This window comes from Schistocerca cancellata, chromosome 1 (genome assembly GCF_023864275.1).
Source record: "Schistocerca cancellata isolate TAMUIC-IGC-003103 chromosome 1, iqSchCanc2.1, whole genome shotgun sequence".
Lineage (NCBI taxonomy): Eukaryota > Metazoa > Arthropoda > Insecta > Orthoptera > Acrididae > Schistocerca > Schistocerca cancellata.
Genome location: NC_064626.1, coordinates 1,207,394,265 through 1,207,420,158, shown reverse-complemented (window position 1 = coordinate 1,207,420,158; position 25,894 = coordinate 1,207,394,265). Strand labels below are relative to the sequence as shown.

General features: G+C 40.8%; 2 protein-coding genes across 3 annotated transcripts in view; one reads left to right on the top strand and one right to left on the bottom strand.

The window, feature by feature from the left end:
- Positions 1-7,758, bottom strand: part of LOC126094702 (rhodanese domain-containing protein CG4456-like) — a 227,051-nt gene extending 219,293 nt beyond the window's left edge. Inside the window, exon 1 of one of the 2 annotated variants that reach the window (XR_007521861.1) lies at positions 7,572-7,707. Coding sequence is in view for 1 of the 2 variants with exons in the window: in XM_049909233.1 (XP_049765190.1) it covers positions 7,572-7,680 (109 nt within the window). In the remaining variant the exon portion in view is untranslated. Of the gene's footprint in view, positions 1-7,571 lie in introns of both variants that reach the window. The other variant, XM_049909233.1, reaches the window with a different exon arrangement.
- Positions 7,759-7,823: 65 nt separating this feature from the next.
- The window catches only part of LOC126094658 (angiomotin-like protein 2), a 166,409-nt gene continuing 148,338 nt past the window's right edge, over positions 7,824-25,894 (top strand). Inside the window, exons 1-4 of the mRNA XM_049909167.1 lie at positions 7,824-7,958; positions 9,376-9,548; positions 20,742-20,958; positions 24,084-24,306. Coding sequence (XP_049765124.1) covers positions 9,470-9,548; positions 20,742-20,958; positions 24,084-24,306 — 519 coding nt within the window. The 5' untranslated portion in view covers positions 7,824-7,958; positions 9,376-9,469. The remainder of the gene's footprint in view (positions 7,959-9,375; positions 9,549-20,741; positions 20,959-24,083; positions 24,307-25,894) is intronic.

Genomic DNA, 25,894 nt, shown 5'->3' with positions numbered 1-25,894 from the left:
GCCACAAACTCCTCTTCTCCCCAATTCTATTCAATACCTCCTCATTAGTTATGTGATCTACCCATCTAATCTTCAGCATTCTTCTGTAGCACCACATTTCGAAAGCTTCTATTCTCTTCTTGTCTAAACTATTTATCATCCATGTTTCACTTCCATACATAGCTACACTCCATACAAATACTTTCAGAAACAACTTCCTGGCACTCGATGTTAACAAATTTCTCTTCTTCAGAAACACTTTCCTTGCCATTGCCAGTCTACATTTTATATCCTCTCTACTTCGACCATCATCAGTTATTTTGCTCCCCAAATAGCAAAACTCCTTTACTACTTTAAGTGTCTCATTTCCTAATCTAATTCCCTCAGCATCACCCGACTTAATTCGACTACATTCCATTATCCTCGTTTTGCTTTTGTTGATGTTCATCTTATACCCTTCTTTCAAGACACTGTACATTCGGTTCAACTGCTCTTCCAAGTCCTTAATGATAGAGATGAAATATTTACTTTGTTGGTCTTTTGGTTTGTATGATGTGTTTGAACACTGAAATGAAGTGTATAGTTTTTATCATGGGTGAACGAAAACTTTTGACCAATAATGTAATTACTGTATAGTAATGCCTTAGTTTTGTGAGCTTAGGGATACATTTCTTGTTGTAGATATTTTGGTTAAGTCGGTATACAGTTCCTATCTTTTGGTATCTAATTTAATTTGTTTTGGTTCCATGAGATATTTAAAGTGTGGAACTCATTTAATTCTGCCTTTTTTTGTCTCCAAAAATGTTTGTGCTTCTTTGTTGCAGGTCATGTAATCTGTCTTTTCAAAAGATATCTGGAGACCATCTTTTCCTGCAGTGTCTTTGAAGAATTGAATCTGATTTTGGGCTGATGAGAGGTTGCAAGATAATATTGCTAAATCACTGCAAATGCTAGGTAATCTGTAGATTACTTGTCTCTGCTTAAATTGACTGGCTGATCAATTTTGAGGATTTATTTCTGTTTGTACCATTCTAGGATCACTTTCTCAAGGAAATTCTGATAAGGGATAGAGACAGGCCATCTCCTTGTCTTGCCAAACTTTTGATTTTGAAAGGATCTGAGAGTTCCTCCACAAAATTAACCTCAGACTTTGTATTTGTCAGTGTTTGTTGTATGATTGTGAAGGTTTTCAGGTCTAGACCTTTTCTTTCTAATATTTCGAATTTTCATGGTCACCTGAGTCATATGCTTTCTTGAAATCAACAAATGTGCCGACTGGGTTTGCTACAAATTATCCAGAGTGTGAGGATTAGGTTTAGGTTCAAATTTGCTCTGGACATGAATGGCCTGGTCTCTGTCAAGAAGATAATGAGATACAATTTTGTATGCAACTGATTTGAGTGAGATTCCCCTGTAGTAATTTACATTGTACTATCTCTCTTCAAGAGTTATGAATTAGGATCAGTGTCCTCAGGTTCTTGCGGTGGAACCTTTGGTTTGGTTTTGAGTAGTTAAGTAGTTCTTTGAAATATCTAGAAAGTTCTCTGCAGTTTTCTTGATTGTTTAGAACTATTTGTCCATTTTCTTTCCTGAAGCAGAGACTTTGTGGTTGATTTCCTGTGAGCTTAGTTTTGAAGTTCTTATAGAAATTGCAGGTGTCATTTCTTTCAAAGTCTTTCTTGATTTCAAGAAGTTGATCTTTTCATATTTTCTTTCAGGCTTTCTGTTTACTTTGAAAGTATCTTTCCAAACCATCAGGAATGTTTTGAAGTTGTCTTCTGTCTTATTGCTGTTTCAACTGTTGTATGCATCCTGCTGGGACTGAATTGTGTACTCACATTCTTCATTCAACCAAGGGTACATTTTCCTTTTTTGCAGAGAAATTAGTGTTTGTGTAGCTTTGATCAATTTACTTTTGAGTTGTTGTCAGTGTCTTGACTTGTTTTTCTCTAGTTCTTCCATGAGAGATTGTTGGAACCTGTTAGTTTCAAATTTGAGGATTTGTGTCTCCTTTTTTAAGAACCTCTGAAGTTTTAAATGTAATTTTATGCTCATCAGGTAATGGTCTGAGTCTATGTTTGCACCCTTTCTCATTTGGACCTTCATAACTTCTCTGTAGTTTGAATAAGAGATTGCTAATGGTCAATTTGGAATTAATCAATGAGCGAGTTCAGTGATCTCAACGTCATCTGTTTTGATCATTTCTTTTTGAAGTGTATTGATATAATTTTAAGGCTGAATACCCTGCAGAGCTCAACTAATCTTCATCCAATGTGGTTCGTTCACTTATATGCTGGGAAATTTCCAGTTGCTTCTCTGTACTTTCTTCCTTTGCCTAGTTGTGCATAGAGATTGCCTGTAGGGTTTTGAGATGGTTTTGTTGAAATTTAGATGCTATTTCTTCTAGTGTTTCCCATGACATCCCTACCTTTTAGCAGTTCGTTTTATTTTCAGTGTTGATTGGCATGTTTGCATTGATTAGTGTGTAGTTTCATTTGCACACTTCAAGGTGACTGTCATTAGTCTGCTGTTTACAGGTTTCACATTTGTTGCGGAGGTATGTCTCTTGTGACAGGAAAAGCAACCCCTAAAAGTGGTGTGTTTTTTCAATATTTGTTTATCCACTTTACTTCTGAAAAGTCTTTAGTTCCCAAAATCCACTGCATTGGCCAGTTTTGTGTCTTGGAGTGCCAGTATTCAAATTTGTTGTGCATTTTATGGTTTGCTCTAGTTCGAGCAACTTTCCTGTTCATAACATACTATTTACATTTAGGGTGCCAAAAAAGGGTTTCCTCATTTGGGCGAAGTTGGCCGGAGGACTGCAATTCCCTCTGTTTGCAAGACAGCCCAGATGCCTCAGAATCTGATAACTGAGTTGTACTGTTCTTGACAGCAGTGGATTGGTTACCACCTGTCACACCTCACAGTACTTAATTATTTCAAGTGTTGCATCAAAGTTCATTTTTTTATGATTGGAATGTTAATTCCAGGACAAGAATTCCAGCTGCATCTCTGCTAATCAGATGCAGACCACTTTCCCGCTTGTTACAAGTCAGACACAAAGTGGATTTTGCAGGATGTAAAAATAACAACTATTATTATTATTATTATTATTATTATTATTATTATTATTATTATTAGGCATACAACAAGTGATGCTGGAATGTAATCCTAGATGGAAGTACACTGCAAACATAAAAAATTCTGCATACTGAATGATAAGCAGAATTTCAATACTAATAATAATCCACCAAAGCTGGTTTTTCTTTCCCTTTTTATCTTATTTACTGTTACTAGTTTTGTGTGATGGCTCATTCTCAAGAGATACCTAGTTACAAACTCAAGAATTTATTTGAATTTATTCACCTACGAACATTTTACTTGTTACTGGTGTAATTATTTACATATAAAGCTATGATACATAAAGTACATAAAAGTATGTGGCAACCATTGACTGTCAGTAACTGAACTGCCACCTGCAGAGAAAATTGTCTTTGGACTCTGTGTTTATGGGACTGCATGTGCTTTTGACTTGGGGGGGGGGGGGGGGGGGGGGGGGGGGGAATGTTGAGTTGTTATTGTATGAAATGTTTTTCCTGTGTCTGGTGTAATTACATGAACCATAATAAAAGTTCCCGATTGTAATTCTGCTTGAATAATTGGAAAAACTGATTGGAAAGAATAGTTGGAAAAATGTTGAAGGTAATTTATCAGTCTGTGCACAGTCTTGGTTGAACTTTGACTGATGCCAATATCAACAGACCTTTACTGTTATTACATTCAAGGTCAATAAAGATAGTTTGGATTATGTACTGCTGCTCCCAGTAGTGTGCAGTACCAAATAATCACAGCAATCATTGAAATTGTCGATCTGTCACAAGAAGCACATTTTAGTATAATTAAACCACGTTCAATAGGTACCAATCAAGTCCGAGTCATTACCTTCTCATTAATTCCATTGTGTTTAGTCTTGATTGTGACAATGTTGATGCAGGAATGCTCCTCCGGAATATCGTGTAAATTATTCCTGTCTTCACTGAACTTCTCGATGCAGGATCTTGGCAGCAAGTGCAATGATGAGCAGATAGGGGTTGATCTTATAACTGTACGAATAGATATTCCGTTTCTAATAACTTGTTATAATACTTTTAATGAACAGTTAAAGTACACGTTCTTAACAATGCTGGTACAACGAATCCAAGCATGCATCTGTACACTACTACTTCCCAAACAAACGGGTGAAGATATACGAGTTACCAAAGTGAAGAGTGTATTTCTTACTTTGTTTCACACAGATATTTAATGATTACATTACCCCTGCCACAAAACAGCTCATTAATTTACCTTTGGCAGTGTCTACAACTCTCTTAGTTTACACATAAGAAAACAAATGAATGGAAAAATAATATGATTCAATACAATGAGACAGGCGAAATACTCTCAGACTTCAAGAAGAATACAATAATTCCTGTCCCAAAAAAAGCAGGCGTTGACAGATATGAAAATTATCAAACTATCAGTTTAATAAGTCATGGTTGCAAAACACTAACACACATGGAAAAACTGTTAGAAGCCGACCTTGTGGAAGATCATTTTGGATTCTGTAGAAATATTGGAACACATGAGGCAATACTGACCCTACTACTTATCTTAGATGATAGGTTAAGGAAAGGCAAACCTAAGTTTCAAGCATTTGTAGAATTAGAGAAAACTTTTGACAATGTTGATTGGAATATTCTCTTTCAAATTCTGAAGGTGGCAGGCATAAAATACATGGAGCGAAAGGCTGTGCACAATTTGTACAGAAACTAGAAGGCTGTTATAAGAGTCTAGGGGTACGAAAGGGAAGCAGTGGTTGAGAAGGAGGCGAGACAGGGTTGCAGCCTATCCTCAACGTTATTCAATCTGTGTATTGAGCAAGCAGTAAAGGAAACAAAATATGGAGTAGAAATTAAAATCTATGGAGAAGAAATAAAATCTTTGAGGTTTGCCAATGACATTGTAATCCTGTCAGAGACAGCAAAGGACCTGGAAGAGCAGCTGAACAGAATAGACAGTGTCTTGAAAGGAGCATAAAACATGCACACCAACAAAAGCAAAACAAGGATAATGGAACATAGTCTAATTAAGTCAGGTGGTACTGAGGGAATTAGATTAAGAAACATGACACTTAAAGAAGTAGATGAGTTTTGCTACTTGGGCAGCAAAATAACTGATGATGGACAAAGTAGACAGCATGTAGACTGGCAATCTAAATGTTTCTGAAGAAGACACGTTTGTTAACGTTGAATATAGATTTAAGTGTAGGGAAGTCTTATATGAAAATATTTGTGTGGAAGGTATCTGTGTCTGGCAGTATAACATGGGTGATAAACAGTTTAGATATGAAGAGAACAGAAGCTCTTGAAATATGGTGCTACAAGAAGAATGCTGAAGATTAGATGGGTAGATCACATAACTAATGAGGAGGTAGTGAACAGAACTGGGGAGAATAGGAATCTGTGGCACAACTTGACTAGATGAATGTGTCCTACCGACCTGACATTCATCTGATCAGTAGGTAGGACACATTCTGAGGCATCAAGGGATCACCAATTTAGTGCTGGAGGGTAAAAATCGTTGAGTGAGACCAAGAGATGGATACACTAAGCAGATTCTGAGGATGTAGGTTGCAGTAGTTATTCGGAGGTGAAGAGGCTAGCACAGGATAGAGTAGAGTAGAATAGAAAGCTGCATCAAACCAGTCTCTGGACAACAACAACAGATTAGATTAGATTAGATTAACACTAGTTCCATGGATCATGAATACGATATTTCGTAATGATGTGGAACGAGTCGAAACAACAACAACAACAACAGGGGCGCTTTACCAGCAGAACTGCTGGCAGTGTGGTAGGGAAAGCCGGCTCGCCATTGGTGTTTCCTGGACAACGGTGTCACGTCCCGTTCCGGTCAGCAAAACGTCAAAGGTTGCAACTTACAGTATTTTAAACGCACTATAGTGTGAGCGCGCGACGAAGTCATCCTGATTGGCTGACTAAAGTCACGTCTCCTGTGCTCGCTGTAGTTGGCTGACTAAATCACGGGTCCTGTACCGGTACGCTGATTGGTTGACAGTAGCAAATTCAGCAGCCGCCATCTTATGCCCGTTTTACACGGGACGTGCGACGCGAACAAGAAAGTCGCCATCTACTACAACGCTCTACACAACAGGTGGCCCAACTAAGAAAACGCGTTTACGCGGTGCATGCCTGTCTAATCGTCTGCTCTAAGTGTCAACAGTTTTTGTTGTCAACTCCCAGCAAGTGAACCGACGGCCTAAATTTACTTCTCGTGATTATCAAGTATTTTATGTCGTTTTGTTATTATTTGCCAATGTTAGTTCACTAGATTAACTCACGCTTTTCCTTTCGTGAGAAGACACATTATGGCTGGTGTGCGAGTGCATAGGCAATGAACAAGAACATATTTCTACGAGCGGTTCCAGAAAGATCCGGGTCACTGGTTTACATTTACTTCCTCATATAAGCGTCTTATCGTTTAAATTCCAATGAATGCTTCCCACCCGTTAACTATTTATGAGATGGACGAACCAGAACATTTAGTTGAGCAGGAGACACAATTCACAAAGAGCGTTGCGCTGTTTGTCATGTGTGTTCTCCACTTGATCTTTTGCGCAAGTACGCAGCACTTAAATACGCGTGAGGATAGGATCTGTCGTATTCCATCTAACAGCGATCGTACGCGTGAGTTTTGTACAAGTGGCCCCGTCTACACGGCGGAACCGGTGCATGATGGGTAATCTTGCAAGCCTACACACCCCATGAAGAAAGGGCTTTAATTTCAATGTGTGTGTGTGTGTGTGTGTGTGTGTGTGTGTGTGTGTGAAGTTGATGCACCGTAGTTGGCGGATTTCGTGTTCATACTAGCGTGTTCCGAAAAGGGGCAGTTTGAACGACACAGCAAAGAAAAGATATCTCCAAAACGCACCGTTTGTTGTGCTACAGTGGTAGGAAGTCCGATAACGGTAAATAAAATTTTTACCGTTTTGTTTCTCTCACGTTTCATAGGCCTGTAGAAACCTTTATTATGGATAAACAGAACGAGCATGAAGTATATGTATTGAATGAAAAGAATAGATTGCATTAGACTCATATGAAAATTGGTGGTGTAGAATGTATGGCACTGGATCGCCAATGATCTATGTAAACGGATTAAGATCAGTGAGACTGAAATAAGCAACTGCTGACATTTAAAGAATGATGTTGTATTAAAACTGGCGGGTAATTTTACGTGAACCAAGCTTGAACGGATACCAAAATGCACAAAATAAATGTTTTAATTAAATCACATACTGATGCTAGTTACTATGCTTCCTCCAAAATTGCCATGAAGCATATAACATAAAGTAACTTAGGCGTCATTATAATACTGAACCTACAACTAGATGGCTGAATGCCTTAATGAAATAACCATTTACAGAAGATTACGAAAGTTTGCTGTCCAAGTTACCAAATTACTGTTTTTGCAGTATTCGTAATTCTACTTGAAAGCAATTTGCTGAAAATGCTCTTCTTCTCTGAACAACTTACTTTCAAACTGCCGCTTTCTGTACTGATGAATTAGACGCGCGGGTGATAATGTTGTATAAGCAATGCGCTCATGAATAAGTGATGCTGTTCTTAAAAGACAGAAGCTCATTCTGGCAAGCGGTAAAAAGTAATTTAAAAGAAATTATATGCCGCAATAGCACTTCAAATTTCGAAACCACAGCCAAACAATAATAATAGCAAAGACATACTTCTCACTACATGAACTGCGACAGAGAATTGTTAGAATAGTATCTTTGGTCTCCGTGAAAGAAATCATGAGACCGACATTGTTTTGTCCACTTTTTACGTAGAGCTATTCAATCGCCATCTATTGAGATTATCGGAAATTAAGTTCCAACAGACGGGATGAGGGGTGAATTGTGTAGCGTAAGTTTAAGACTTAAAAAACGTTGGGACGGTTCTTGTGGACGCATACGTTTGTAGTGCACATACGACTTAAGTCTGAATATTTGAAAAATGGTTTAGTTTTATATCTCCTGAACTGAGTTTCATGTATTGCTATGATTTAGATTGCATGGAGTAATTGTGCGATATTGTACTTTTTGTCAAATCAGCGGCTGTTTTAATGTTTTGAATAAGTGCGGGATGACTTGTGTGGTAAACGGTGGACAACGAAACCTAACAACAAATGATGTACCTGTGTTCTAATGTCAATCTCTTAATGATATCACATTCGTTACCAGCAATGTTTACTAATAACTTATACTTTAATCCATTACGTGCCTCAGTTTTTGCGTTGTGTGCAAAGTACGCAAGAAAATTCGTAACCGACGGTAGCTACCCTTATTTGTACTCAGTTTTACTGCAATAGTTCCTTGTTATTGGGTTCTATCGTGTACAGTGATTTCATTGTATGTTACGAAGTTTGTTTTTACTGAAGTCTTGTTGACGAGTGAAGAGACTACGCAGAGTGGGATGAAACAATATCTGTTTTTCATGCAGCCTGTAAGCATAACTTAAATGTCAATATTTAGCTTATATGAAGAGTTACATATATTAACTGCAGCATGTAGGCTACGGCATTTTCTCAGTATTCCACACCTAAATGAAGCTGACTAGTAATACTGGTCAGTTAAATAACAGCCCAGTTGGTCTTGAATTTGTCTTAAATGAGAGATGTTGCAGTTATTGATTTGACATGTGACATCGACATTTATGTAAGACATACAAATCCGTAAATACGTCTTGAGCTGAAAATTTGTGTATGTGACTTTCACTGAAATCTTGTATTTTACGAGGTAGTTGTTGCCATTAGAAGCAGTCTGCACATTTGTGAAATATTGTTTGAATCTCATAATGCATTTTCTAGAAGTTGTTATATGACGGAGATCGTGTTTATTGATAGATAAATTTGAATTATAACCATAGTGTGGACACTCAGTTTCTGATACCAGTTCCTAAGTTTGCTGTTCTTTTGTTAAGCAATTACTCGACTTATTTGTGCAGTAAACTTCTTTTGAATGTGTGTGACTGATGAAAGCCGCCAGCAATAACAGTCGACACATGTTACACTCAGAAGAATTTTATTTAAATGGACACCATCCACAAAAAGCTTTTACTCTTGTATGCATTGATTTGTTCCACATCCCTGAAGGTTTCACATTGTGTTGATAAACCAATAATGATGCAGATTCATCATTAAAGCACTTTTTTCCCCGTATTCGTCTTCATGTTAGTATATGACAACACCACCATTGGACTATTCTGTATGTTATTGTTGCTTTAAGGATTAAATTCAGTTCTTGTGAATTATCATCTTTCATTGTGTTCTTCCTTTTTCCAGCTATTATGCAGACTGTGCTGGCTCTGTCAGAATTGCAGATAATGTAAAATTAAAATAAATTTCCAAATGTGGCCATCCTTATATTAATGCCACAATGAGTTCTTTACAACAGTCGAGTCGCTTTATACCATTCACGAATAGTGCTCAGCGGTCACAACTACTTCCTGGACAAGGTATGAAAACTTATTCTTATTTCAGTAGTATTTGTAGGTTCAATTAGAGAAAAACAGTGTTGAAGCTATACTTGTACATACCCATGTATTGCCTCCCATCTGAAATGTAGCACTATTTATCGAAGTGGCACTTAAGCTATAGTTGCTACAATCTTTGGAGACTACATAGACCAGTGTGCGATAATGCACCCCCCCCCCCCCCCCCCCCCCAAACTCAGTTGTGGAGATGGTAGAGTCTTTACAGTTTGTTCACAAAGACAACAAGGGCTCCCTAGTTCCGAATAAGCAAAAGCTGATCGGCTTCGGTCTGCTCTTGTGTATCTTCCACTGCCAACCTCATTGATCAAAACCCAGAATCTTGTGTTGAGTCATTGCAGAGTGAATGTTGTGCCTCTATTGATTAGTGACAAAATGGTTCCTAGCCCATCATGGGGCAGTGTCAGATACACTTTCCACCTTTGGGAGTAGGGCAAATGGTAGTAAGCTGGCAAGTGTGTTCATGTTAAATGATAACAAAATGTTGTTAAATGCCATGTAAATAAATACTCATGTCTACTTGTTAGGAATGTATTTTGGCTGTAATTACATATAAATACAGTTACTGTAAAGTAATAAAATGTTCCTTAAATAACTGCACATTTGTGACAAGATATGAGGTATTCATGGTGCATTGAGTTACTGTGTTTTTGTGGTGGATATGATGTTCTGACAAACATTTGTGTAAAGAAAAGGATATAAAATGAATAAATCAATAAATAAAATATATAGAGATACTTAGCTTTCAGGGATGATAGCTAGAGTGCAGTGCTATCATCTGAGATATAGTTTGTTATCGCTTGAAATGTTTAAAAGTTAATTCGGAGGTTCCTTGTGAAAATATTTAATTGCTGAAAAACATTAACTTCCGTAGTTTTTATGTTATTGAAATAATTGTTTCGTTGGATTAGCCCCATTTTTTTCTGAGATTGCATATGTATTCAGATTTGCTCTATTATTTAACTGTGATTTATTATTGAATTTCTAAAAGCTGTAAGAAGCCATATTTCAGACTGTTACATTTAGCTGCTTCTGCCGCATTGTTTGTTCTCTGGCTAAGCGAGCAACCACTGTCCACATGCTCTGTGCTTTACTCATTTCTGGCCACACCGGTGACCATATTTGTACCTGTGCAGGGCCGTTCCGGTTGTCCTGTTGGACGAGCACACCACTTAACTTCCAGCCGTACAATCAAATTTACCTCATACCAATTCTACATGGCGGAATAAATGCACTTTAAAGTGTAACTGTGTGTGTGGTTGGAGGCGCATTTGTAAAGTTGCTTCCTGGTACAGCTTCCTTTACAAGGAGATTTTTTGAAACCACATATGCAGTTGTGTAGGTATTATGACGCACTTCAGTCATTTGCTGGGGTGGGCACTTGTTTACAAACAATAAAAAAAAATCCTATGATCTGCTATGTGACTAAAGCTGCAATAAAAATGACAGTAATTGCCATGTTGTAAGTTTTAGTACTGGCCCTTTTTAATTTTGATTTGCCTATGAGAACTGACTTCAAGCATGATTATTCAACGTGAAATTATCAATTTCAATTTCACGAATCCTGTAAGAATTTGTTACACCTCAGTGTCAGTTTTTACTTTTGTTAACGTGTAATACATGGTTGACGGCTATTAAGGTGGCAGATGGAGTGCCACTTGGAAAATAAATTGACATGCGAGTGCAAGTGTAGTGCCAGCACTGCTTGACATAAGTTGACTTGTTCCCTCCTTGTTGTCCCTTACCCAATTGACAGACTGTGTCCAAGGGTAGAAGACATGGGCAGAATGGGTTACAGTATGCTTGATGCACAATACAGCGATCATGCCTTGTGGTGCTCAGGCTTGGTCGACCAGAAGCTTTATGAAACTTCCTGGCAGATTAAAACTGTGTGCCGGACCAAAACTCGAACTCGGGACCTTTGCCTTCTTTATGACAAGTATGCTTGTTCTCGTGTTCCTACACAGTCAAACATTGGGCCACTGTCACATCAGAATGCTCCACAAATCTGAATATTGCATGTTTCAACCAGCCATCCAAATAGAGACCTGTAGTTAAGCCGCTTTCAAACTGTTAGGGGCTGATGGTGCTGTCTCACACTGGTAAGCAGCATCTTCACATCTGTCATCACTCAACATCTGACACAGTTGATTTCCCTCTTATACCCACTACCAGGCGTGGTAACAACATTGAACAGTAACAACAGCAATACACTTTGATGACTATTCTACTTGTCACTGAGTATTGCAACTCCAGTCATTTACATACCTGTCTATTTTGTGTCAATGTATGAAGATACATGGACATCCAACAATGTCTCCTAGTTGCATCAGTTATTTTTGTGAGCCAGTTCATTTATCTTCCACACAAATATATGGCTTAATAAGTGTTTAAGGCAGATTCAAATGATTGTAATTAATAGACATCACCACACCTACTCAGTAAAATGGAATGCAAACAGTCACTAAAATCAGTTTTTAATTATGGAAAGGAGAATTGATGTATTTAGTGCAATTAAAGGAATATACGTGAAACTTATTTTCAATTTAGTGTACCCCCAGAAATGTCTTCACAAACCCCTGTGGCTACAGGTATCTTTTGGAGATATGTGTATTTGATTGTATATCTCTGTTTTAGTTCAACCAGTGAAAATACTACAGACTTCATTCAGAAGACTGAATGGATAGCTCAGCCAACTAAAACACTAAAGGATGGTTTCAGTTGAAAGAATGAACACGTGTTTCGACTGACAAGAGGCAGACTGGTTTCACTTGAAAAAGAAAGAGTGAATAATTCCATAGCAGCTCAGCTTGGCCAAGGCTGCTACAGGTCAGGGAGCTGAGCGATTATGGTGCAGCTGCAGGTCAGTGAGCGGAGGCAGGTGCGATGGCATGTGGGCTGCAGCAGGGGAGATGAGCAGGTGTTGTTCTTTACCGGAAGTTTGCAACATAGGATGGCTGTACACCTCAGGAGATACAAGATAATAGACAACATAAAGGAAAGAGGAAATTATGCAGACTTGAAGAGGATGGCAGAAGACCGGACAGCCTGGAGAACTACCATGTGAAAACCTGCCTTTAGGCACCACTTTTGACCTGCCACCACTTTTCCAAATTTTTCAGACCTGGGGATCATGCAGGGAAGGTTGCCCAGTGTGTCTCTTCCACTTCTGTGCCTTTCCACCTTAGCACCCTTCTTTTTCCAGTAAGGCAGTATGCCCAAAACCCAGCCTGGTAGCCATCCTGTTGCATGTCGCTTGGTAGTAGCCCTCTGACCATGTAGGGTTCGCACTGTTGGTGACTGAGCTGATATCTCCCATACATACCTAGGAGTATGTGCCTGTCGTGACTAGGGCACAGGGGCTCTGAGCAGCAGATTACTGGCCAGGTAACTGTTGCTGAGGCTGGGGGGGGGGGGGGGGGTGTCCATGGGGAGAATCTCCATTCAGAGTGGGTGGCAGTGTGGTGGATGACTTGACTATGAAGCTTTCTCCTGATATTGGTCTCACAGTTCCAGCAGTCTCTTCAGAAGGAAAGAGCTCGATTAATGCAGAGAGATACGATCCTAAAATGTTTCCTTCCCTGGCTACGCTGTGGGAGGAACATCAGGCTAAGGGACAAGCAGGGAAATACTCCCCCGAACACTGGGTTTGTTCAAGGACAGATGGGAATTCCTTTTCGGCCACAAAGCCTTTATTCATTGTAGAGATGCTAGGGAACAAGTTTGGGGAAGTTGCAGCCATCTCTGAAATAAAGAGTGGGTCACTTCTGGTTAGAACAGCATCCCCTGCCAGACATGGGTGTTGCTTGCTTGTGACAATTTGGGTAACATTTCAGTGTCTGTCATTCCCCATAGTAGTCTAAACATGGTTCGAGGCATCATTTTTGATCGTGACCACCTCTTGTAACCTGATAATGAGCTATGTGCCAACTTGGAGTGATGGGGTCAAGGTGCGATTTGTGCTTTTACCAGTGGGGGGGATGTCTTAGGGGGTTAGTAGAATTATGTATGTTACTAGCTTGGACCATGGCGTTACGCATGGTTAAACAGCTATTTATAAATAGATGTTAATGCCGAACCTCACTATTCACGCATATGTACTATCAGAAAGGCCATCCCTTGTTATATCTTTAAAAGTACATTATAGGTAAAGCTTATTTACAAAATAATCTATATACAAGTATACGAGGGGAATTCAAAAAGTAGAGGCACATTTGTGAAAAGCTGTACTTATTCTGAAGATAGAAAACTGAAACATATTAATAGTAAGAATAATTAAAAACTTTCAGTATTCGGCTCCACAAATTTAAATTATATGTAAAGTTTTACTCCAGTGGGTGGGAAATAAACATCCTAGGTTGGGATACATAAACTAAAACCAGAGGAGGGGATGGCCTGATGCAGAGGGGGGGGGAATCCCCCCCATCCCCCCCTGCAAATCGCACAGTGGATGGGGTACACTTTGTCATGTCCATAGGGAGCCAAAGGACAATAGGGTTACTACCAGGGCCTTTATCGGCCTTTGAGGGCAATTCATTGCCTGGAAAGTTAAAGGTGGTGGTACACCGATGTGACATGAAATAATATGTCCCCCCCCCCTCCCCTCCCCAAGCTGTACTTCAGATGTATGAAATTTGGGCACGTCATCGTGTTGTGACACCAGGCCAGTTTGTAGGGATTGTGAACGCCTGTTGCACGTGGATGTTCCTTTTGCTCCTCCCCCGTCTGCATCAACTGTGGAGGGCACCATTCTCCCTGCTCACCAGACTGCACTGTCTTTCAGAGAGAGAGAGAGAGAGAGAGAGAGAGAGAGAGAGAGAATACAAGAATATAAGACTGGACGGACTGATATAACAAGGGGCCAAGGAAAAGTATGAGCATCTACACCCTGCACGCATAATAATGTGACAACATTGCCCTCTCTGCTGGTGGTACTCTCCTCCATTATGCTTCCTACAGTAAGCCCTAAGAGCCACTTGACCATGCTTTGTCCACCTGATGGTTGGGAGCTCTCCCCATGCTGTATCCCCCACACCCATTTTGGGAACAATGGCTCCCCACCTACTGGGGATGCAGATCCCCTTCTGCAGCTGAGACACATCACCCTCATACAGCTTATCACTCCAGGAAGTGGTCCCTTGGGACAGTCTCCTCCTAGGTTTCTGCTGGTCTTCAGCTGGATTCTAGCCAGTGGCTGAAGAAGCCACAGGCTGTTGGTTGTAGGACTTCATGATCTTCTCCATTCCCGGAAACTAATTCAAGGAAATCCTCCCACTCATCCAAACCCCTAAAGCAAAGAAAGACAAAAAGAAGTCTTCCAAGATGAAGGAAATTCTGGTGGCCACCATATCTCTTATGTTCTGCTTCTGAGCCCACGGCAACGACCCCGGTGGCCCCAGAGGCTTCAGATTGCACCACACAACATGCCCCAGAACTTGTGGGTCTTGATACCGTACACTCTGAACCAGTGGGAGCAGGTGACCCTGAGACATAACCTGTCTTTTGCCTTCACAGTATACTGACAGCACAGTTATCCAGTGGAGTTGTTGTGGTTTTTCCCCGCCACCAGGTTGAGTTCCTTCCTTGCTTCCTGCATTACTGTTCAGCAAACTTGGTTTCCAGCAACACATATCCGTGCCCTTCGTGGCTACTGGGGATATATGTTTTAAGAATCATGCTGATCATGATGGGGTGTCAAGTGAAGTTTGCACATACTTTCTTAACTCTGTATATAGTGAACTGGTCCCCCTTGATACAGCTTTGGAGGATGTGGCTGTTTGAGTTAGGGCATTTCAGGATTTTACTACCTATAATGTTTATCTCCCTCCCTATGATGGAATGCCTGAGAATGTATTGTGTGCATTGGTTTCTCAGATCGCCCCCTCTCCCCCCTTCCTAATCTTGGGTGACTTCAATGCTCATAACCCTATGCGGGGTGGAACCTCGAATGCTGGAGGAGGTAAAGACACCGAAAACTTCCTGGCACATCTTGACCTCTGTCACTTGAGTACTGGTGCCTCCATACACTTCAGTGTGACACATGGAACTTACTTTGGCTATTGATCTTCCTGTTTGCAGCCATGGCTCTTCAATGCCATACGTGACATCCGTCAGTTGACCTTCTCATCGGCTTTAAACGGCTCTGTGCATGGGTCTGTCACTTAATAAAACAACGGAAGCAAGAACGCTGCAAATGGTACTGTTCAATCATTGGACCTTGTACGCTTCCTTCGCAGATTTGGGTGAAGAGCAGACGCCTCGATGCATATCAGTCCCCTGCAGGTGTACTTGGTATTTCTTTGAACAGTACTGTATTCACTGACTCAGACACTGTAGCTGAACTTTTTGCTCTGTATTGTGCTCGAGCCTCTGCCTACAAGAATTGTCAACCTGTCTTTCATATCCTGAAACATTGGATTGAATGATTGCATGTATCTTTCACTACACGGCACCTGGAGCCCTGCAATCCTCCATTCAGTGAGTGGGAATGATACAGCCCCAGAAACAAACTGCATCCACAACTAAATGCTTAAAATCCTACCAGCAGATTGTCAGCGCGACTCCCATCTCAATGGTGGGAGAGTATCGTTGTCCCTGTGATGAAACTGGGTAAGCATCCCCTGCAAATGAACTGTGACTGCCCAGTTAGTCTCACTAATGTTCTATGTAAGTTGCTTGAATGTGTGGTGAAACAGCAGCTGTGTGGGCACTTGAGTCTTGGGGCCTTCTGGCTCCTTCCCAAGGTGGTTTTCACCAAGTCCTTTCCACTGCTGATAATTTGTTTTGCCTGGAGTCTGCCATCCAGACAGGTTACGACTGACGTCAACAGCTTATTGCTGTCTTCTTTGATCTACAAAAGGGTTAATGACATCACAGGGCGACAACACACCCTTTCTGCCTTACATGATTGGGGTCCCCAGAGCCCACTTCCAGTTTTGGCCCAGAACTTCTCATTAGACCGTACTTTCCGCGTTCGAATTCATGCTTCCCACAGTACCCCTCATAATCAAGAGAATGGGGTCCTGCAGGGCTTTGCATTAAGTATCCCCTTCTTTTTAGTGAACATCAACAGTCTAGCTGTGGGTCTTTGGTATCATCCTGCTTGTATGCTGATGAATTTTGCTTTTACTGTTGCTCCTCTAATGCGGATGGTGCTGAACGCTGACTTCAGGACACGGTTCAGAAGGCGCAGTTATAGACCCTCACCCAGGGCTTTCAATTTTTTGACACTAGGACTTGTATCATGCACTTCTGTCACCATTGTACTGGTCATCCACAACCAGAATTTTACCTCAAAGACAAACTACTCAATGTGGTGGAGACTTACTGCTTTTTGAGACTGGTCTTCAATGCCCGGGTGATGTGGCTTCCCCATCTTCTCCAACTTAAGCAAAGGTGCTGGACACACCTTAGTACACTTTGCTGCTTCAGTAACAGCAGCAGGGGTGCAGACTGCACTATCCTTCTGAAGCTTTTCAAAGCCATGATCCTGTCCCATCTTGGTTATGGGAGTCCAGCATATGGTGTGACATCACCCTCAGCATTGTGGTCACTGGACCGAATACACCACTGTGGGGTTTGATTTGCAACAGGAGCCTTTCAGACTAGCCTTGTGAACAACCTGCTCACGGAGGATGGGATCCCTCCACTACAGACCTGGTACCAACAGCAGCTGCTCAGTTATGCTATACATGTTCAAATCTCCCCTAAACATCCAAACTGCCATGTCCTTTTCCCTGGTAGGGAGGTCCACCTTCCACAACAGAGACCTAGAATTGGGGTCATAATTGCAGTTTGACTAAAACATCTCTACTCTGAATGTCAACTTTCCCCGCTGTTGCCTCTTGTCAGTGAGTAATCGCGTACATTCCATGTGTTTTACTCCTACCTCAGATCTATCTTGATTTATCATTTGGACCGAAAGATTGTCAACACCATGGTGTTTCGCCACCTGTTGCTGGCTGTCTTTTATGTGTTTCCAGGTTTGGAAGTGGTATACAATGGTAGCTTAATGGTCAGTCGACAAACTGGTTTTGCATACACATGTGCAAGGTGAAGTGCACTACTGTCCTAGCTGGCCAGGTGGATGCAGCATCTTCACTGCTGAATGGGTGGCCATCAAACAAGCCCTTAGCCATGCTAATTCTTGCAGTGGCAAGATTCATCTAATGTGCAGTGACTCCCTGAGCAGCCTTGGGCTGTAGACCAGTGCTACCCTCATCACCCATTAGTCATGCCTATCCAGGATCTTCTTTTTGACCTCCATAAAGCTGGACAGCAAGTCGTCTTTGTTTTTACCCCTGGACATGTTGAGATCTCAGGGAATGAACATGCTGACAGCTTGGCAAATTTGACCACCAGGATGCAGATTTTGGAAAAGGGTGTCCGAGAACTGGACCTTTGGTTGACTCTACGCCATCAGTTGCTGGATGTCTGGAACTCTGAACTATTCGCCATGGACTCTTCAATCTGAGGGCAATAAAGGAGACATGACCACACAGGGTCTTCCCTTCTTGCAGGGAATTGATTGCCCGTTTTCGGCTACACATTGGACATACTTGGCTTACCCACAGCCACTTTCTCCAACGTTAGGACCACATTAATGCTGATGTGGTGTCTGCCTGATCTTACTAGACTGCCCAAATTTGGCTGCTTTGTGGCGATATCTTAAACTTCCTGGCTGACCTGGTTTTACATTTCGCCCGCGAAGATAGTTTCTGCTTATCTCTGTGAGGTGAGGCACTTTGGCATCAATGACTGCCTGAGAGGTTGGAGGGACACCCCTCGCCTGCTATGGCCCATTGGTGGGGTCCCATGGCAACCCTTACTTGAGGTCTGGTCTGGCCCCTACCCTTCCTACTTTTTTATTCTCCTTGTTTGTGTTTGCCATTTTTAATGTTTTATCTATCTTAAACTTTCATCATCTTGTCTGTGTTGCTTATTTTATTGGGGCAGCAGATGGTGTGGTGGTGCTGGTGGTTCGCAGAGGGTGCATCTCCCACTGCATACCAAACGCCAGGAATCTCCAACGGCATTCTGGGCAGAGTGTATCAACCTCTTTATCACCTCTCACTCCCCCTACTTCTCCATGATTATATGTGTCTTATTGTATCTGGCTTGCAGTCAGACTTACCAGGAATTGCCTTCCTCTTCTGAGGTTTATTCCTGGTTCCATACATAAAAGATAAAGGGACTGAGACTTCACAGTATGGTCCCTTTAACACCAACAACCAACCTACCTTGTGTTTTTTACCAGTCCCTCTAAATTGCAATAAACCTGTAGACTCCAGCATTTAAGACAAGGGTAACTTTAACGTTAGGCTAAATGTCCCTACATTCTACCATGGGCAAACAAGATACACACACACAAACCAAAAAGTCAACAATAAAAAAAAAATATTTACTACGGCAGCACATTGTGCTGGCACTGCAAGTCAATGGTCAACACTCCTGATGTGGTATGAACGAACCATTGAGACAACAGCTACCACTGCCACCAGACGTAGCAGTGTCAGAGTATCTGATGACCACTTCCTGGCAGCAAATGTAGTGACTCGGGTTGCTTGAGGCTGCTGCGGGTTGAGGGAGCTGAGCAGCAGTGCAGGACAGGTAAGGTGCTTCGTAGCATCGTGCAGTGTGTTGGGCCTCATGGGCACATTGGGGAGAACGACAGGTGCCAATTGTTAGCGAGTCAGGTTAGTGAGGGCAGCCAATGCAGTGGTGTGCCAGCTGCAGTGAGGAAAATGAGAGGTTTTGTCCGTTACTGGATGTTTTGCAGCACAGGGTGACTCTACACCTCAGTGCTCTCTAGGATGGTCCGTCATGTGGTTAGGTAAGTGTAACTGACTGTACAGTCCAATACAACAGTCGTTGTTTAGGACTGGTGTGGGACGACCAATACTGCAGCAGATGTTCACAGAACGGCCAGGGGACAGTTCGGATGCACCGCATCTGGGTAGTGTGCGGGAAGACAACTTGCAGATCATCCACAAACAACCCTCAGTAGGTGAAGGGTTGGCAACACACTAGTCTTCACCTCATCTACGACGTCCAAATAGGTGGCAACAGCAGACCACAGCTGTGACTTGGATTGGAATGCCTGTCTCTTGGTGTCAGAGAGAACAAGCAGGTAGCTAAAAGACCATAATCGATCGACTTGCCATGGTTTCAGTGAAATTAAATAGAAAGTCATTCTCTCTGGTACTGGGGACACGTACAGAATGGTGGCATGACTGAATGTGTCCACGAGCTGCAAAAGCCTGGTTATTTAAAAAGCATAGCTCACATCTATGGTCCGGTTGCTGTAGGCATGTGATCGTATTTCTCCTGGTTTATTGGATTTAGCAGCATTCATTGCCTTATTGTGGTGGTTCAGTAACTATTCTTGGTTATCGAGCTCAGGTCTTTCTCTAATGTTGGACTGTTACAGTGATGCTCTGGTGCTTGGAGTTACAGAGCCTTACTTCCGACAGCCCTGTTATGGTGTAATGCAGAGATTGCTATTTTGCTTCCTTCACTTGGAGGTTGTGTGCCTTCTGCTGCATTCGCATTACACCATATTGACGTACTGATTGATACACCAGCTTCACTCAAATGAATGAATAGCCCATCTGATAAGGAAAACTAAAACCATGTGATTTTATTTCTTTCTTCCAGTAGACTGGTTTCACTCAAAAGAATGAGTGAGGAATTCAACCAATAACTAAAAATATAACCAAATGAGGTGATTGTTTTGAAACAACTCATTGAATTGATTGTTTTCATTCAGTTGTTGCCATAACAACTCGGAGGCAGTATGAGACATATAACTTAACAATAACAAGGATGGTCGGATTGCTTTGGACGGAATATGGTGTAGTGATTACTGCATTAGTAATACTCTGTCTAAAACCATGACATGGTTCTGTGTAGTTAATTTTCTGTATCATATTCCACTTAGTTATAACTGTGCCGGAAAATGTTCCTTTCTTCTGTACATCTGAATGAGGACTGGCTTTTCTAGACACAGTGTGCATAATTTGTGAAGAATGTGGAGAAGTCATTTACTGTGTTGATGAATAGGTGATTGAAAATTATTTTATTTTTTAAAATACATATGGAATAATAAGATTAATTACTTCATTGCTTAGTATCATGATGAATTCAACATAATTACAGGAACTTTCCCACAAAGCCTCAGTGGAAGTGAGACAGATGTTTCTACATCTAATGAGAACCTAAGCCATGAAGAAAGATATGTAATCAAGCACACAGCACGACAAGAGCCACAAGGGCAGGAGAATCTTAGCTCAAACAGAAGCAGTTTAGATGTATCATCGTCTTCCTATAATACCCTCATCATCCATGGAGCTGGCGATGAGAGCTGGACTGGCCGGTAATAGAAGTTTGGATTATTTCCTTATGCATGTTTATTACTCTCTCTGTAAACCTTCAATACTTCATTAACTTTCTGCTACTACCCAGCTAACTATACTTCATACAGCCTCTCATGTGTACCTAGCTGTATAGCCACAACCTAAGAGCTGTTTGCAGAATAAATCCTTCAGTTTGTAACATAGTGATAAACACATTACTAATGAAAGATACAGGTCTGGATTTGGATATTGGTCTGGCACACTATTTTAGCCAGTCAAAAATTGTGGATTATATTATAGCAGAATAAGTCACCCTGGAAACACCATACAGGCTGTGGCTAAGCTGTTATTCACCAAATCTCTTATTCTTCCACAGTTACAGTCTGTTACCTAAGTGAACTAAAATAGGCCATACAAACAGGTGCCTGATCTTAGTGGACTTGTGCATAGTAATAATTATTGTCTCCCTATCATTCTAATGTTACAAAATATTCCATCTCCGCTCCTCCTCTTCCTCCTTCTATAACTACTACTACTACTACTACTACTACTACTACTACTACTACAGTTGTCATTAATCTGAAGATGATGTGGAAAACTAAAAATGGTTGTAAAACAAAAGGATTTGGTGTAAGAACTGTCAATGTGTCTATGCATTATTCTTTCACATTACTCAAATACTCGTACCACCACTGGCACCACTGTTACCTTTAGCTCTAACATATTTCATCTCATTCAATACCTTTTTCTACACATCATCCATCCTGAAAATACTATTGGAACAACTATTGCCCTCTGGATTCCTTGGGCACAGAACAGCATTTCATGTATTTACAATTGTAGTAATTAATGTTGTGATTTGCTGAATCGTATTTCTGAAAACTTTTACACTAATTGATGGAGATTTTTGTAGACAATTTTCTTTTGTGATTGCTTTTTCTCAATGTACAAAATAATGACATGTATGCTGAAGGTAATATAAATTGTGTGCTGAAATCTCTTGTGGAGTCCTTCCTGGAGTTTCTGGCATTGCAGTTGGAATATTGTGTAAGTCTACCAACTTGACTCATTCATCAGCATTGCTTTTGGAACAAGCATTCTCCCTTTTTTTTCCCCAACCATGCTATCAGAGAGGCAGTGGAGTAGTTTTTTTAAGCTCATACAAATGTGATCAGTTTTGTTCTACATATTGGATAGGTGCAAAGCTGAAAACTGTTTTCAGTGCTTGATTTGTATCTCGAAAACAAGTATAAACACAATCATAGAGAACTCCTCAGTTCATGTTGGCTCATATTAAACAGACTGTGTTTGGTGCAGTGATGGCATAGCACTCATTTTAACAAATATTGTTAAGTATAAAAATGAATCAGATTAACTGCACAAAATAATGGGTAAAGAATTCTAAAGTGGAATATATGTCACAGCTTGTAAAAAAAGAGAGAAAAATAGTGACAAAAGTAATGATTTCACCACCTACAAAAAAAGAACAAAATCTCTAAGAACATATAGGCTATAGATTTAATAGTAAGAAAGGAAAATTCAGTAGCGAAAGCCAATGGTGAGACAGAATTCCTGGCTAATACTTAGCCTTCAGGAGGCTAAATGTGTAGTACACAAACATTAAAGTAAAAGTGAGATACTTCTTAACATTAAGAACTAATAGTTCCTGTTTTGGGGAGAAGAGTGAGATAGGTTGGGGAACATTAAAAGGTAAGGCAGGCCACTCAAACCTCAGGATGCAGTGACACCCACTTGTTGGTCATTCAAACTCCTGCTTGAATGACCTGCCTCTCTGTTTAACCTTTGCCAACCTATTAGTTCTGAAAACGAGAAAGCATCGTACTTTTATGTGGCTGTGACGGCAGTACTGCACATTTTGCCTTCTGAAGCTCTGTAATGGCTGGCATACTTACGATTTATATGTAAAAATTAACTAAGCTGTTAAAAAATATAAATATTTAAATGTCTTTTGTCACTGCCAACAGTTTATGGAAAATTAGTATGTGAGAGGTGAGCCAAGTCAGATATTCATGAGACTATATGCAGTCATTACCATAAATTTTATATAGGTCAGTCCGGAATTGCAATACCTGTTCCCATTAGTACAATGGTTGTTTTACATTTGAGAAGTCTAACAAATATGTCATTCTAAAACCACACCAGAGAACAGGGCACTGTGAAATAAGATCTGACCTAGTTATGCTTGCTAGAGAAATTCTGGTAAATAGGCATATTAGAGGAGATGGAAAAATATGTATACGATATCAAATGGAAGGGGAATCATAAGTGAAAAGCAGACTTCAAACACGCGCACGCACGCACGCGCGCACACACACACACACACACACACACACACACACACAGTTCTTTAGTAATTTTATTTCAATAGTGTTAAAGCAAAAAGTTCATATCACATAGAATGATGAAAGTAACCGCATGGTTATAAATTGTACACGTGACAAGCAACTTTTTTTATTTACATAAGTTACAAGTAACACCATGGACCTCAACACATGTGGCACAACAAGTGCTAACTCGTAAGCACTGCAGCAGTCCATAATCAGTTGCAGTTACCATATGTAGTTAAATACTGGTGAATGGATAGAAGGAAATTATGTTGTGGTTCATCATATAAGTATCAGTGTGTTATGAGACTATAAGGTGAAAAAATATTGCTGTTGGAAGATGAGAGATTCAACGTAGTTATTGCACCACAAACCATAGGTAACTTATTGTTAATATCAAGGAAGAACAGTATAAAACACACACACACACACACACACACACACACACACACACACACAAACTTCCATCATAGAAAATACATTGAATGTCCTCCACCCTCCCTCCCCTCTCCTTTCCTTAGTTCTTCCATGCATTCCCCAGTACAGGCTACACTCTCATTATTTCTAAGAAAATTCAAATAGTGCATACTGTTCTTTGAATATTGTTTATGTACTGCTGAATGATTAATCGCAAAACTAATGCCATGAAGTGCAACACCTTATAAAATAAAAAGGTAAGTAACAACATGTGATGTATCTATCACATTTTATGTACTAATTTTATCAAACAGTTATGGTTGAAAACAGCCATATTACCCGTGGATCACGATGCTTTGTTTGATAGTAGGGAATTGTTACAGGTTATCGGGTATTCGAGATATGCAAGATGGAAATGGTCAGAACTACTTGTCATCTCATTCCTACAGTGCATCACCAACTGTGGAAACAAACAAGAAAATGGGATCTCATTCCCATTCTCCGTCTCCTTCACTCTCATTGGGCAGCAACAAAGAAGGTCGCATCTATGATCCCAGTGTTCGTGAGATAACTGATATTCCTGATGATTACTTGAGTCAATCACAGGTACTGTAATAATTATGAATTATCTTTTTTATGGTAGAACCGCAACAAATTCTTGAACCAGTTTTCGTGTGCCGGGCTGTAAATTGATTTGGAACAAATGCTTCGAGGTTAAGGAAAATGACAAAAATTATGTGGTGCTTTATAATGTTCATGCTAATAAAATAATAGCTGTAGCTACAAACAAGCTGTAGCTACAAGTAAACAGAAACATGCTAATGTTGTGAGCATCGTTTTGTCAGATGTGTGAATTGTTTCACCCAATAGTGTGGACTGTATCAGCATGTAATGGTGTGCCAATAAGAACCAACCAAAGCATGAAAGAAGTGGGAACAATCTGTATGTACATTAACACTCAAAGTAATTCCCATGGAAGAACAAAATTCCAAGCACAGTAATATATTACCATCAAATGGCATAATTTCATAGAAACACCTTGGTGGAGGCATCCAGTTGCCTCTTGTGCTAAACAGTAGAGGTCCAGCATTGCTGACAGTACAAAGAGCAGGGCCTACCTTGGTATTACTCCGATGCTACTGTCAGCAATGTCTCCAGCTGCTACTGTGATGACAATTGCATCTGCTTAGCTGACGATGGCCATGAACTTCTTCCAGCAAGTAGATGGCTTCCCTGTGACACAGGGCAGTCTGCCCTGTCTTGTGGTTGAACAGCGGACACTGTACTGCATTCCAGGATGTTGCTCCAGGTGTCATAGCCTCGTGGTGTAGACTGTGATACAGAGACGAGAATGAGCTAGTACATGAATGGCAGAGTACTTATATGCTCCTGACTGTGTTCATTTAGGCTTAAGGCGCGGACTCTAAACATTTCTGTGGTGCAAGTGAGAAAAGGCTTCCTTCTTTCAACTAGCATATTGCAGTGTCGGCTGTTGCTATACCACCCTCAGCTGGCTCCCCTTCACAATGCCAGTTGGCTGTGTTGCGCTTGGCAACATGTAACACTCTCGCCCGCCTTTGGCTGGCCCTGTTACAGCTCGCTTCCGCTCTGGTGTATTTTTTGACCAAACACGGTCAGTATGCTACAGTGCTCTCCTTTTATCAAGACCCAATTCCTCGGGTCAACCAAACTAGATTATCCTTTACACTACAGTTCCTGGCAACTGGTCCTGTTTCACCTCTTAAGAATTGTTCTAAAATTGGTTTCCTTTGCCCTTTCACTTTTCTTACACATTTCCACAGGGGGCCTTTGCCCTGTCCCTAAAGTCAAACACCACGGACCTTAATTCATTACTACACTTCTTGCACAATAACTTCTAACTCCCTGTTTCCAACTTATAAGCTAAACAGGAATCAGTTATTTCTAATAGTACCCCTTTGTGCATTCAGCTTCCTTCTGCTGCATTTATGCTCGGTGTATCCAATTCACTGGAATTTGAGCAATGGCTGAGTCCGAGCACAATCTTGTGCTTCGTCTTCTACGTTCCAGAACAGGGACTGCGCTCATCATAAAAAATCCCGCTTCAGTGGTTGGTACGACAATAGCCAGTGTTGTCTCTTTCCACTACTGATTTTCCCAATATGAATTTACATGCTGCAATAAGGTTTCCAGGTAGACTCGTTCCCCTGCGGGT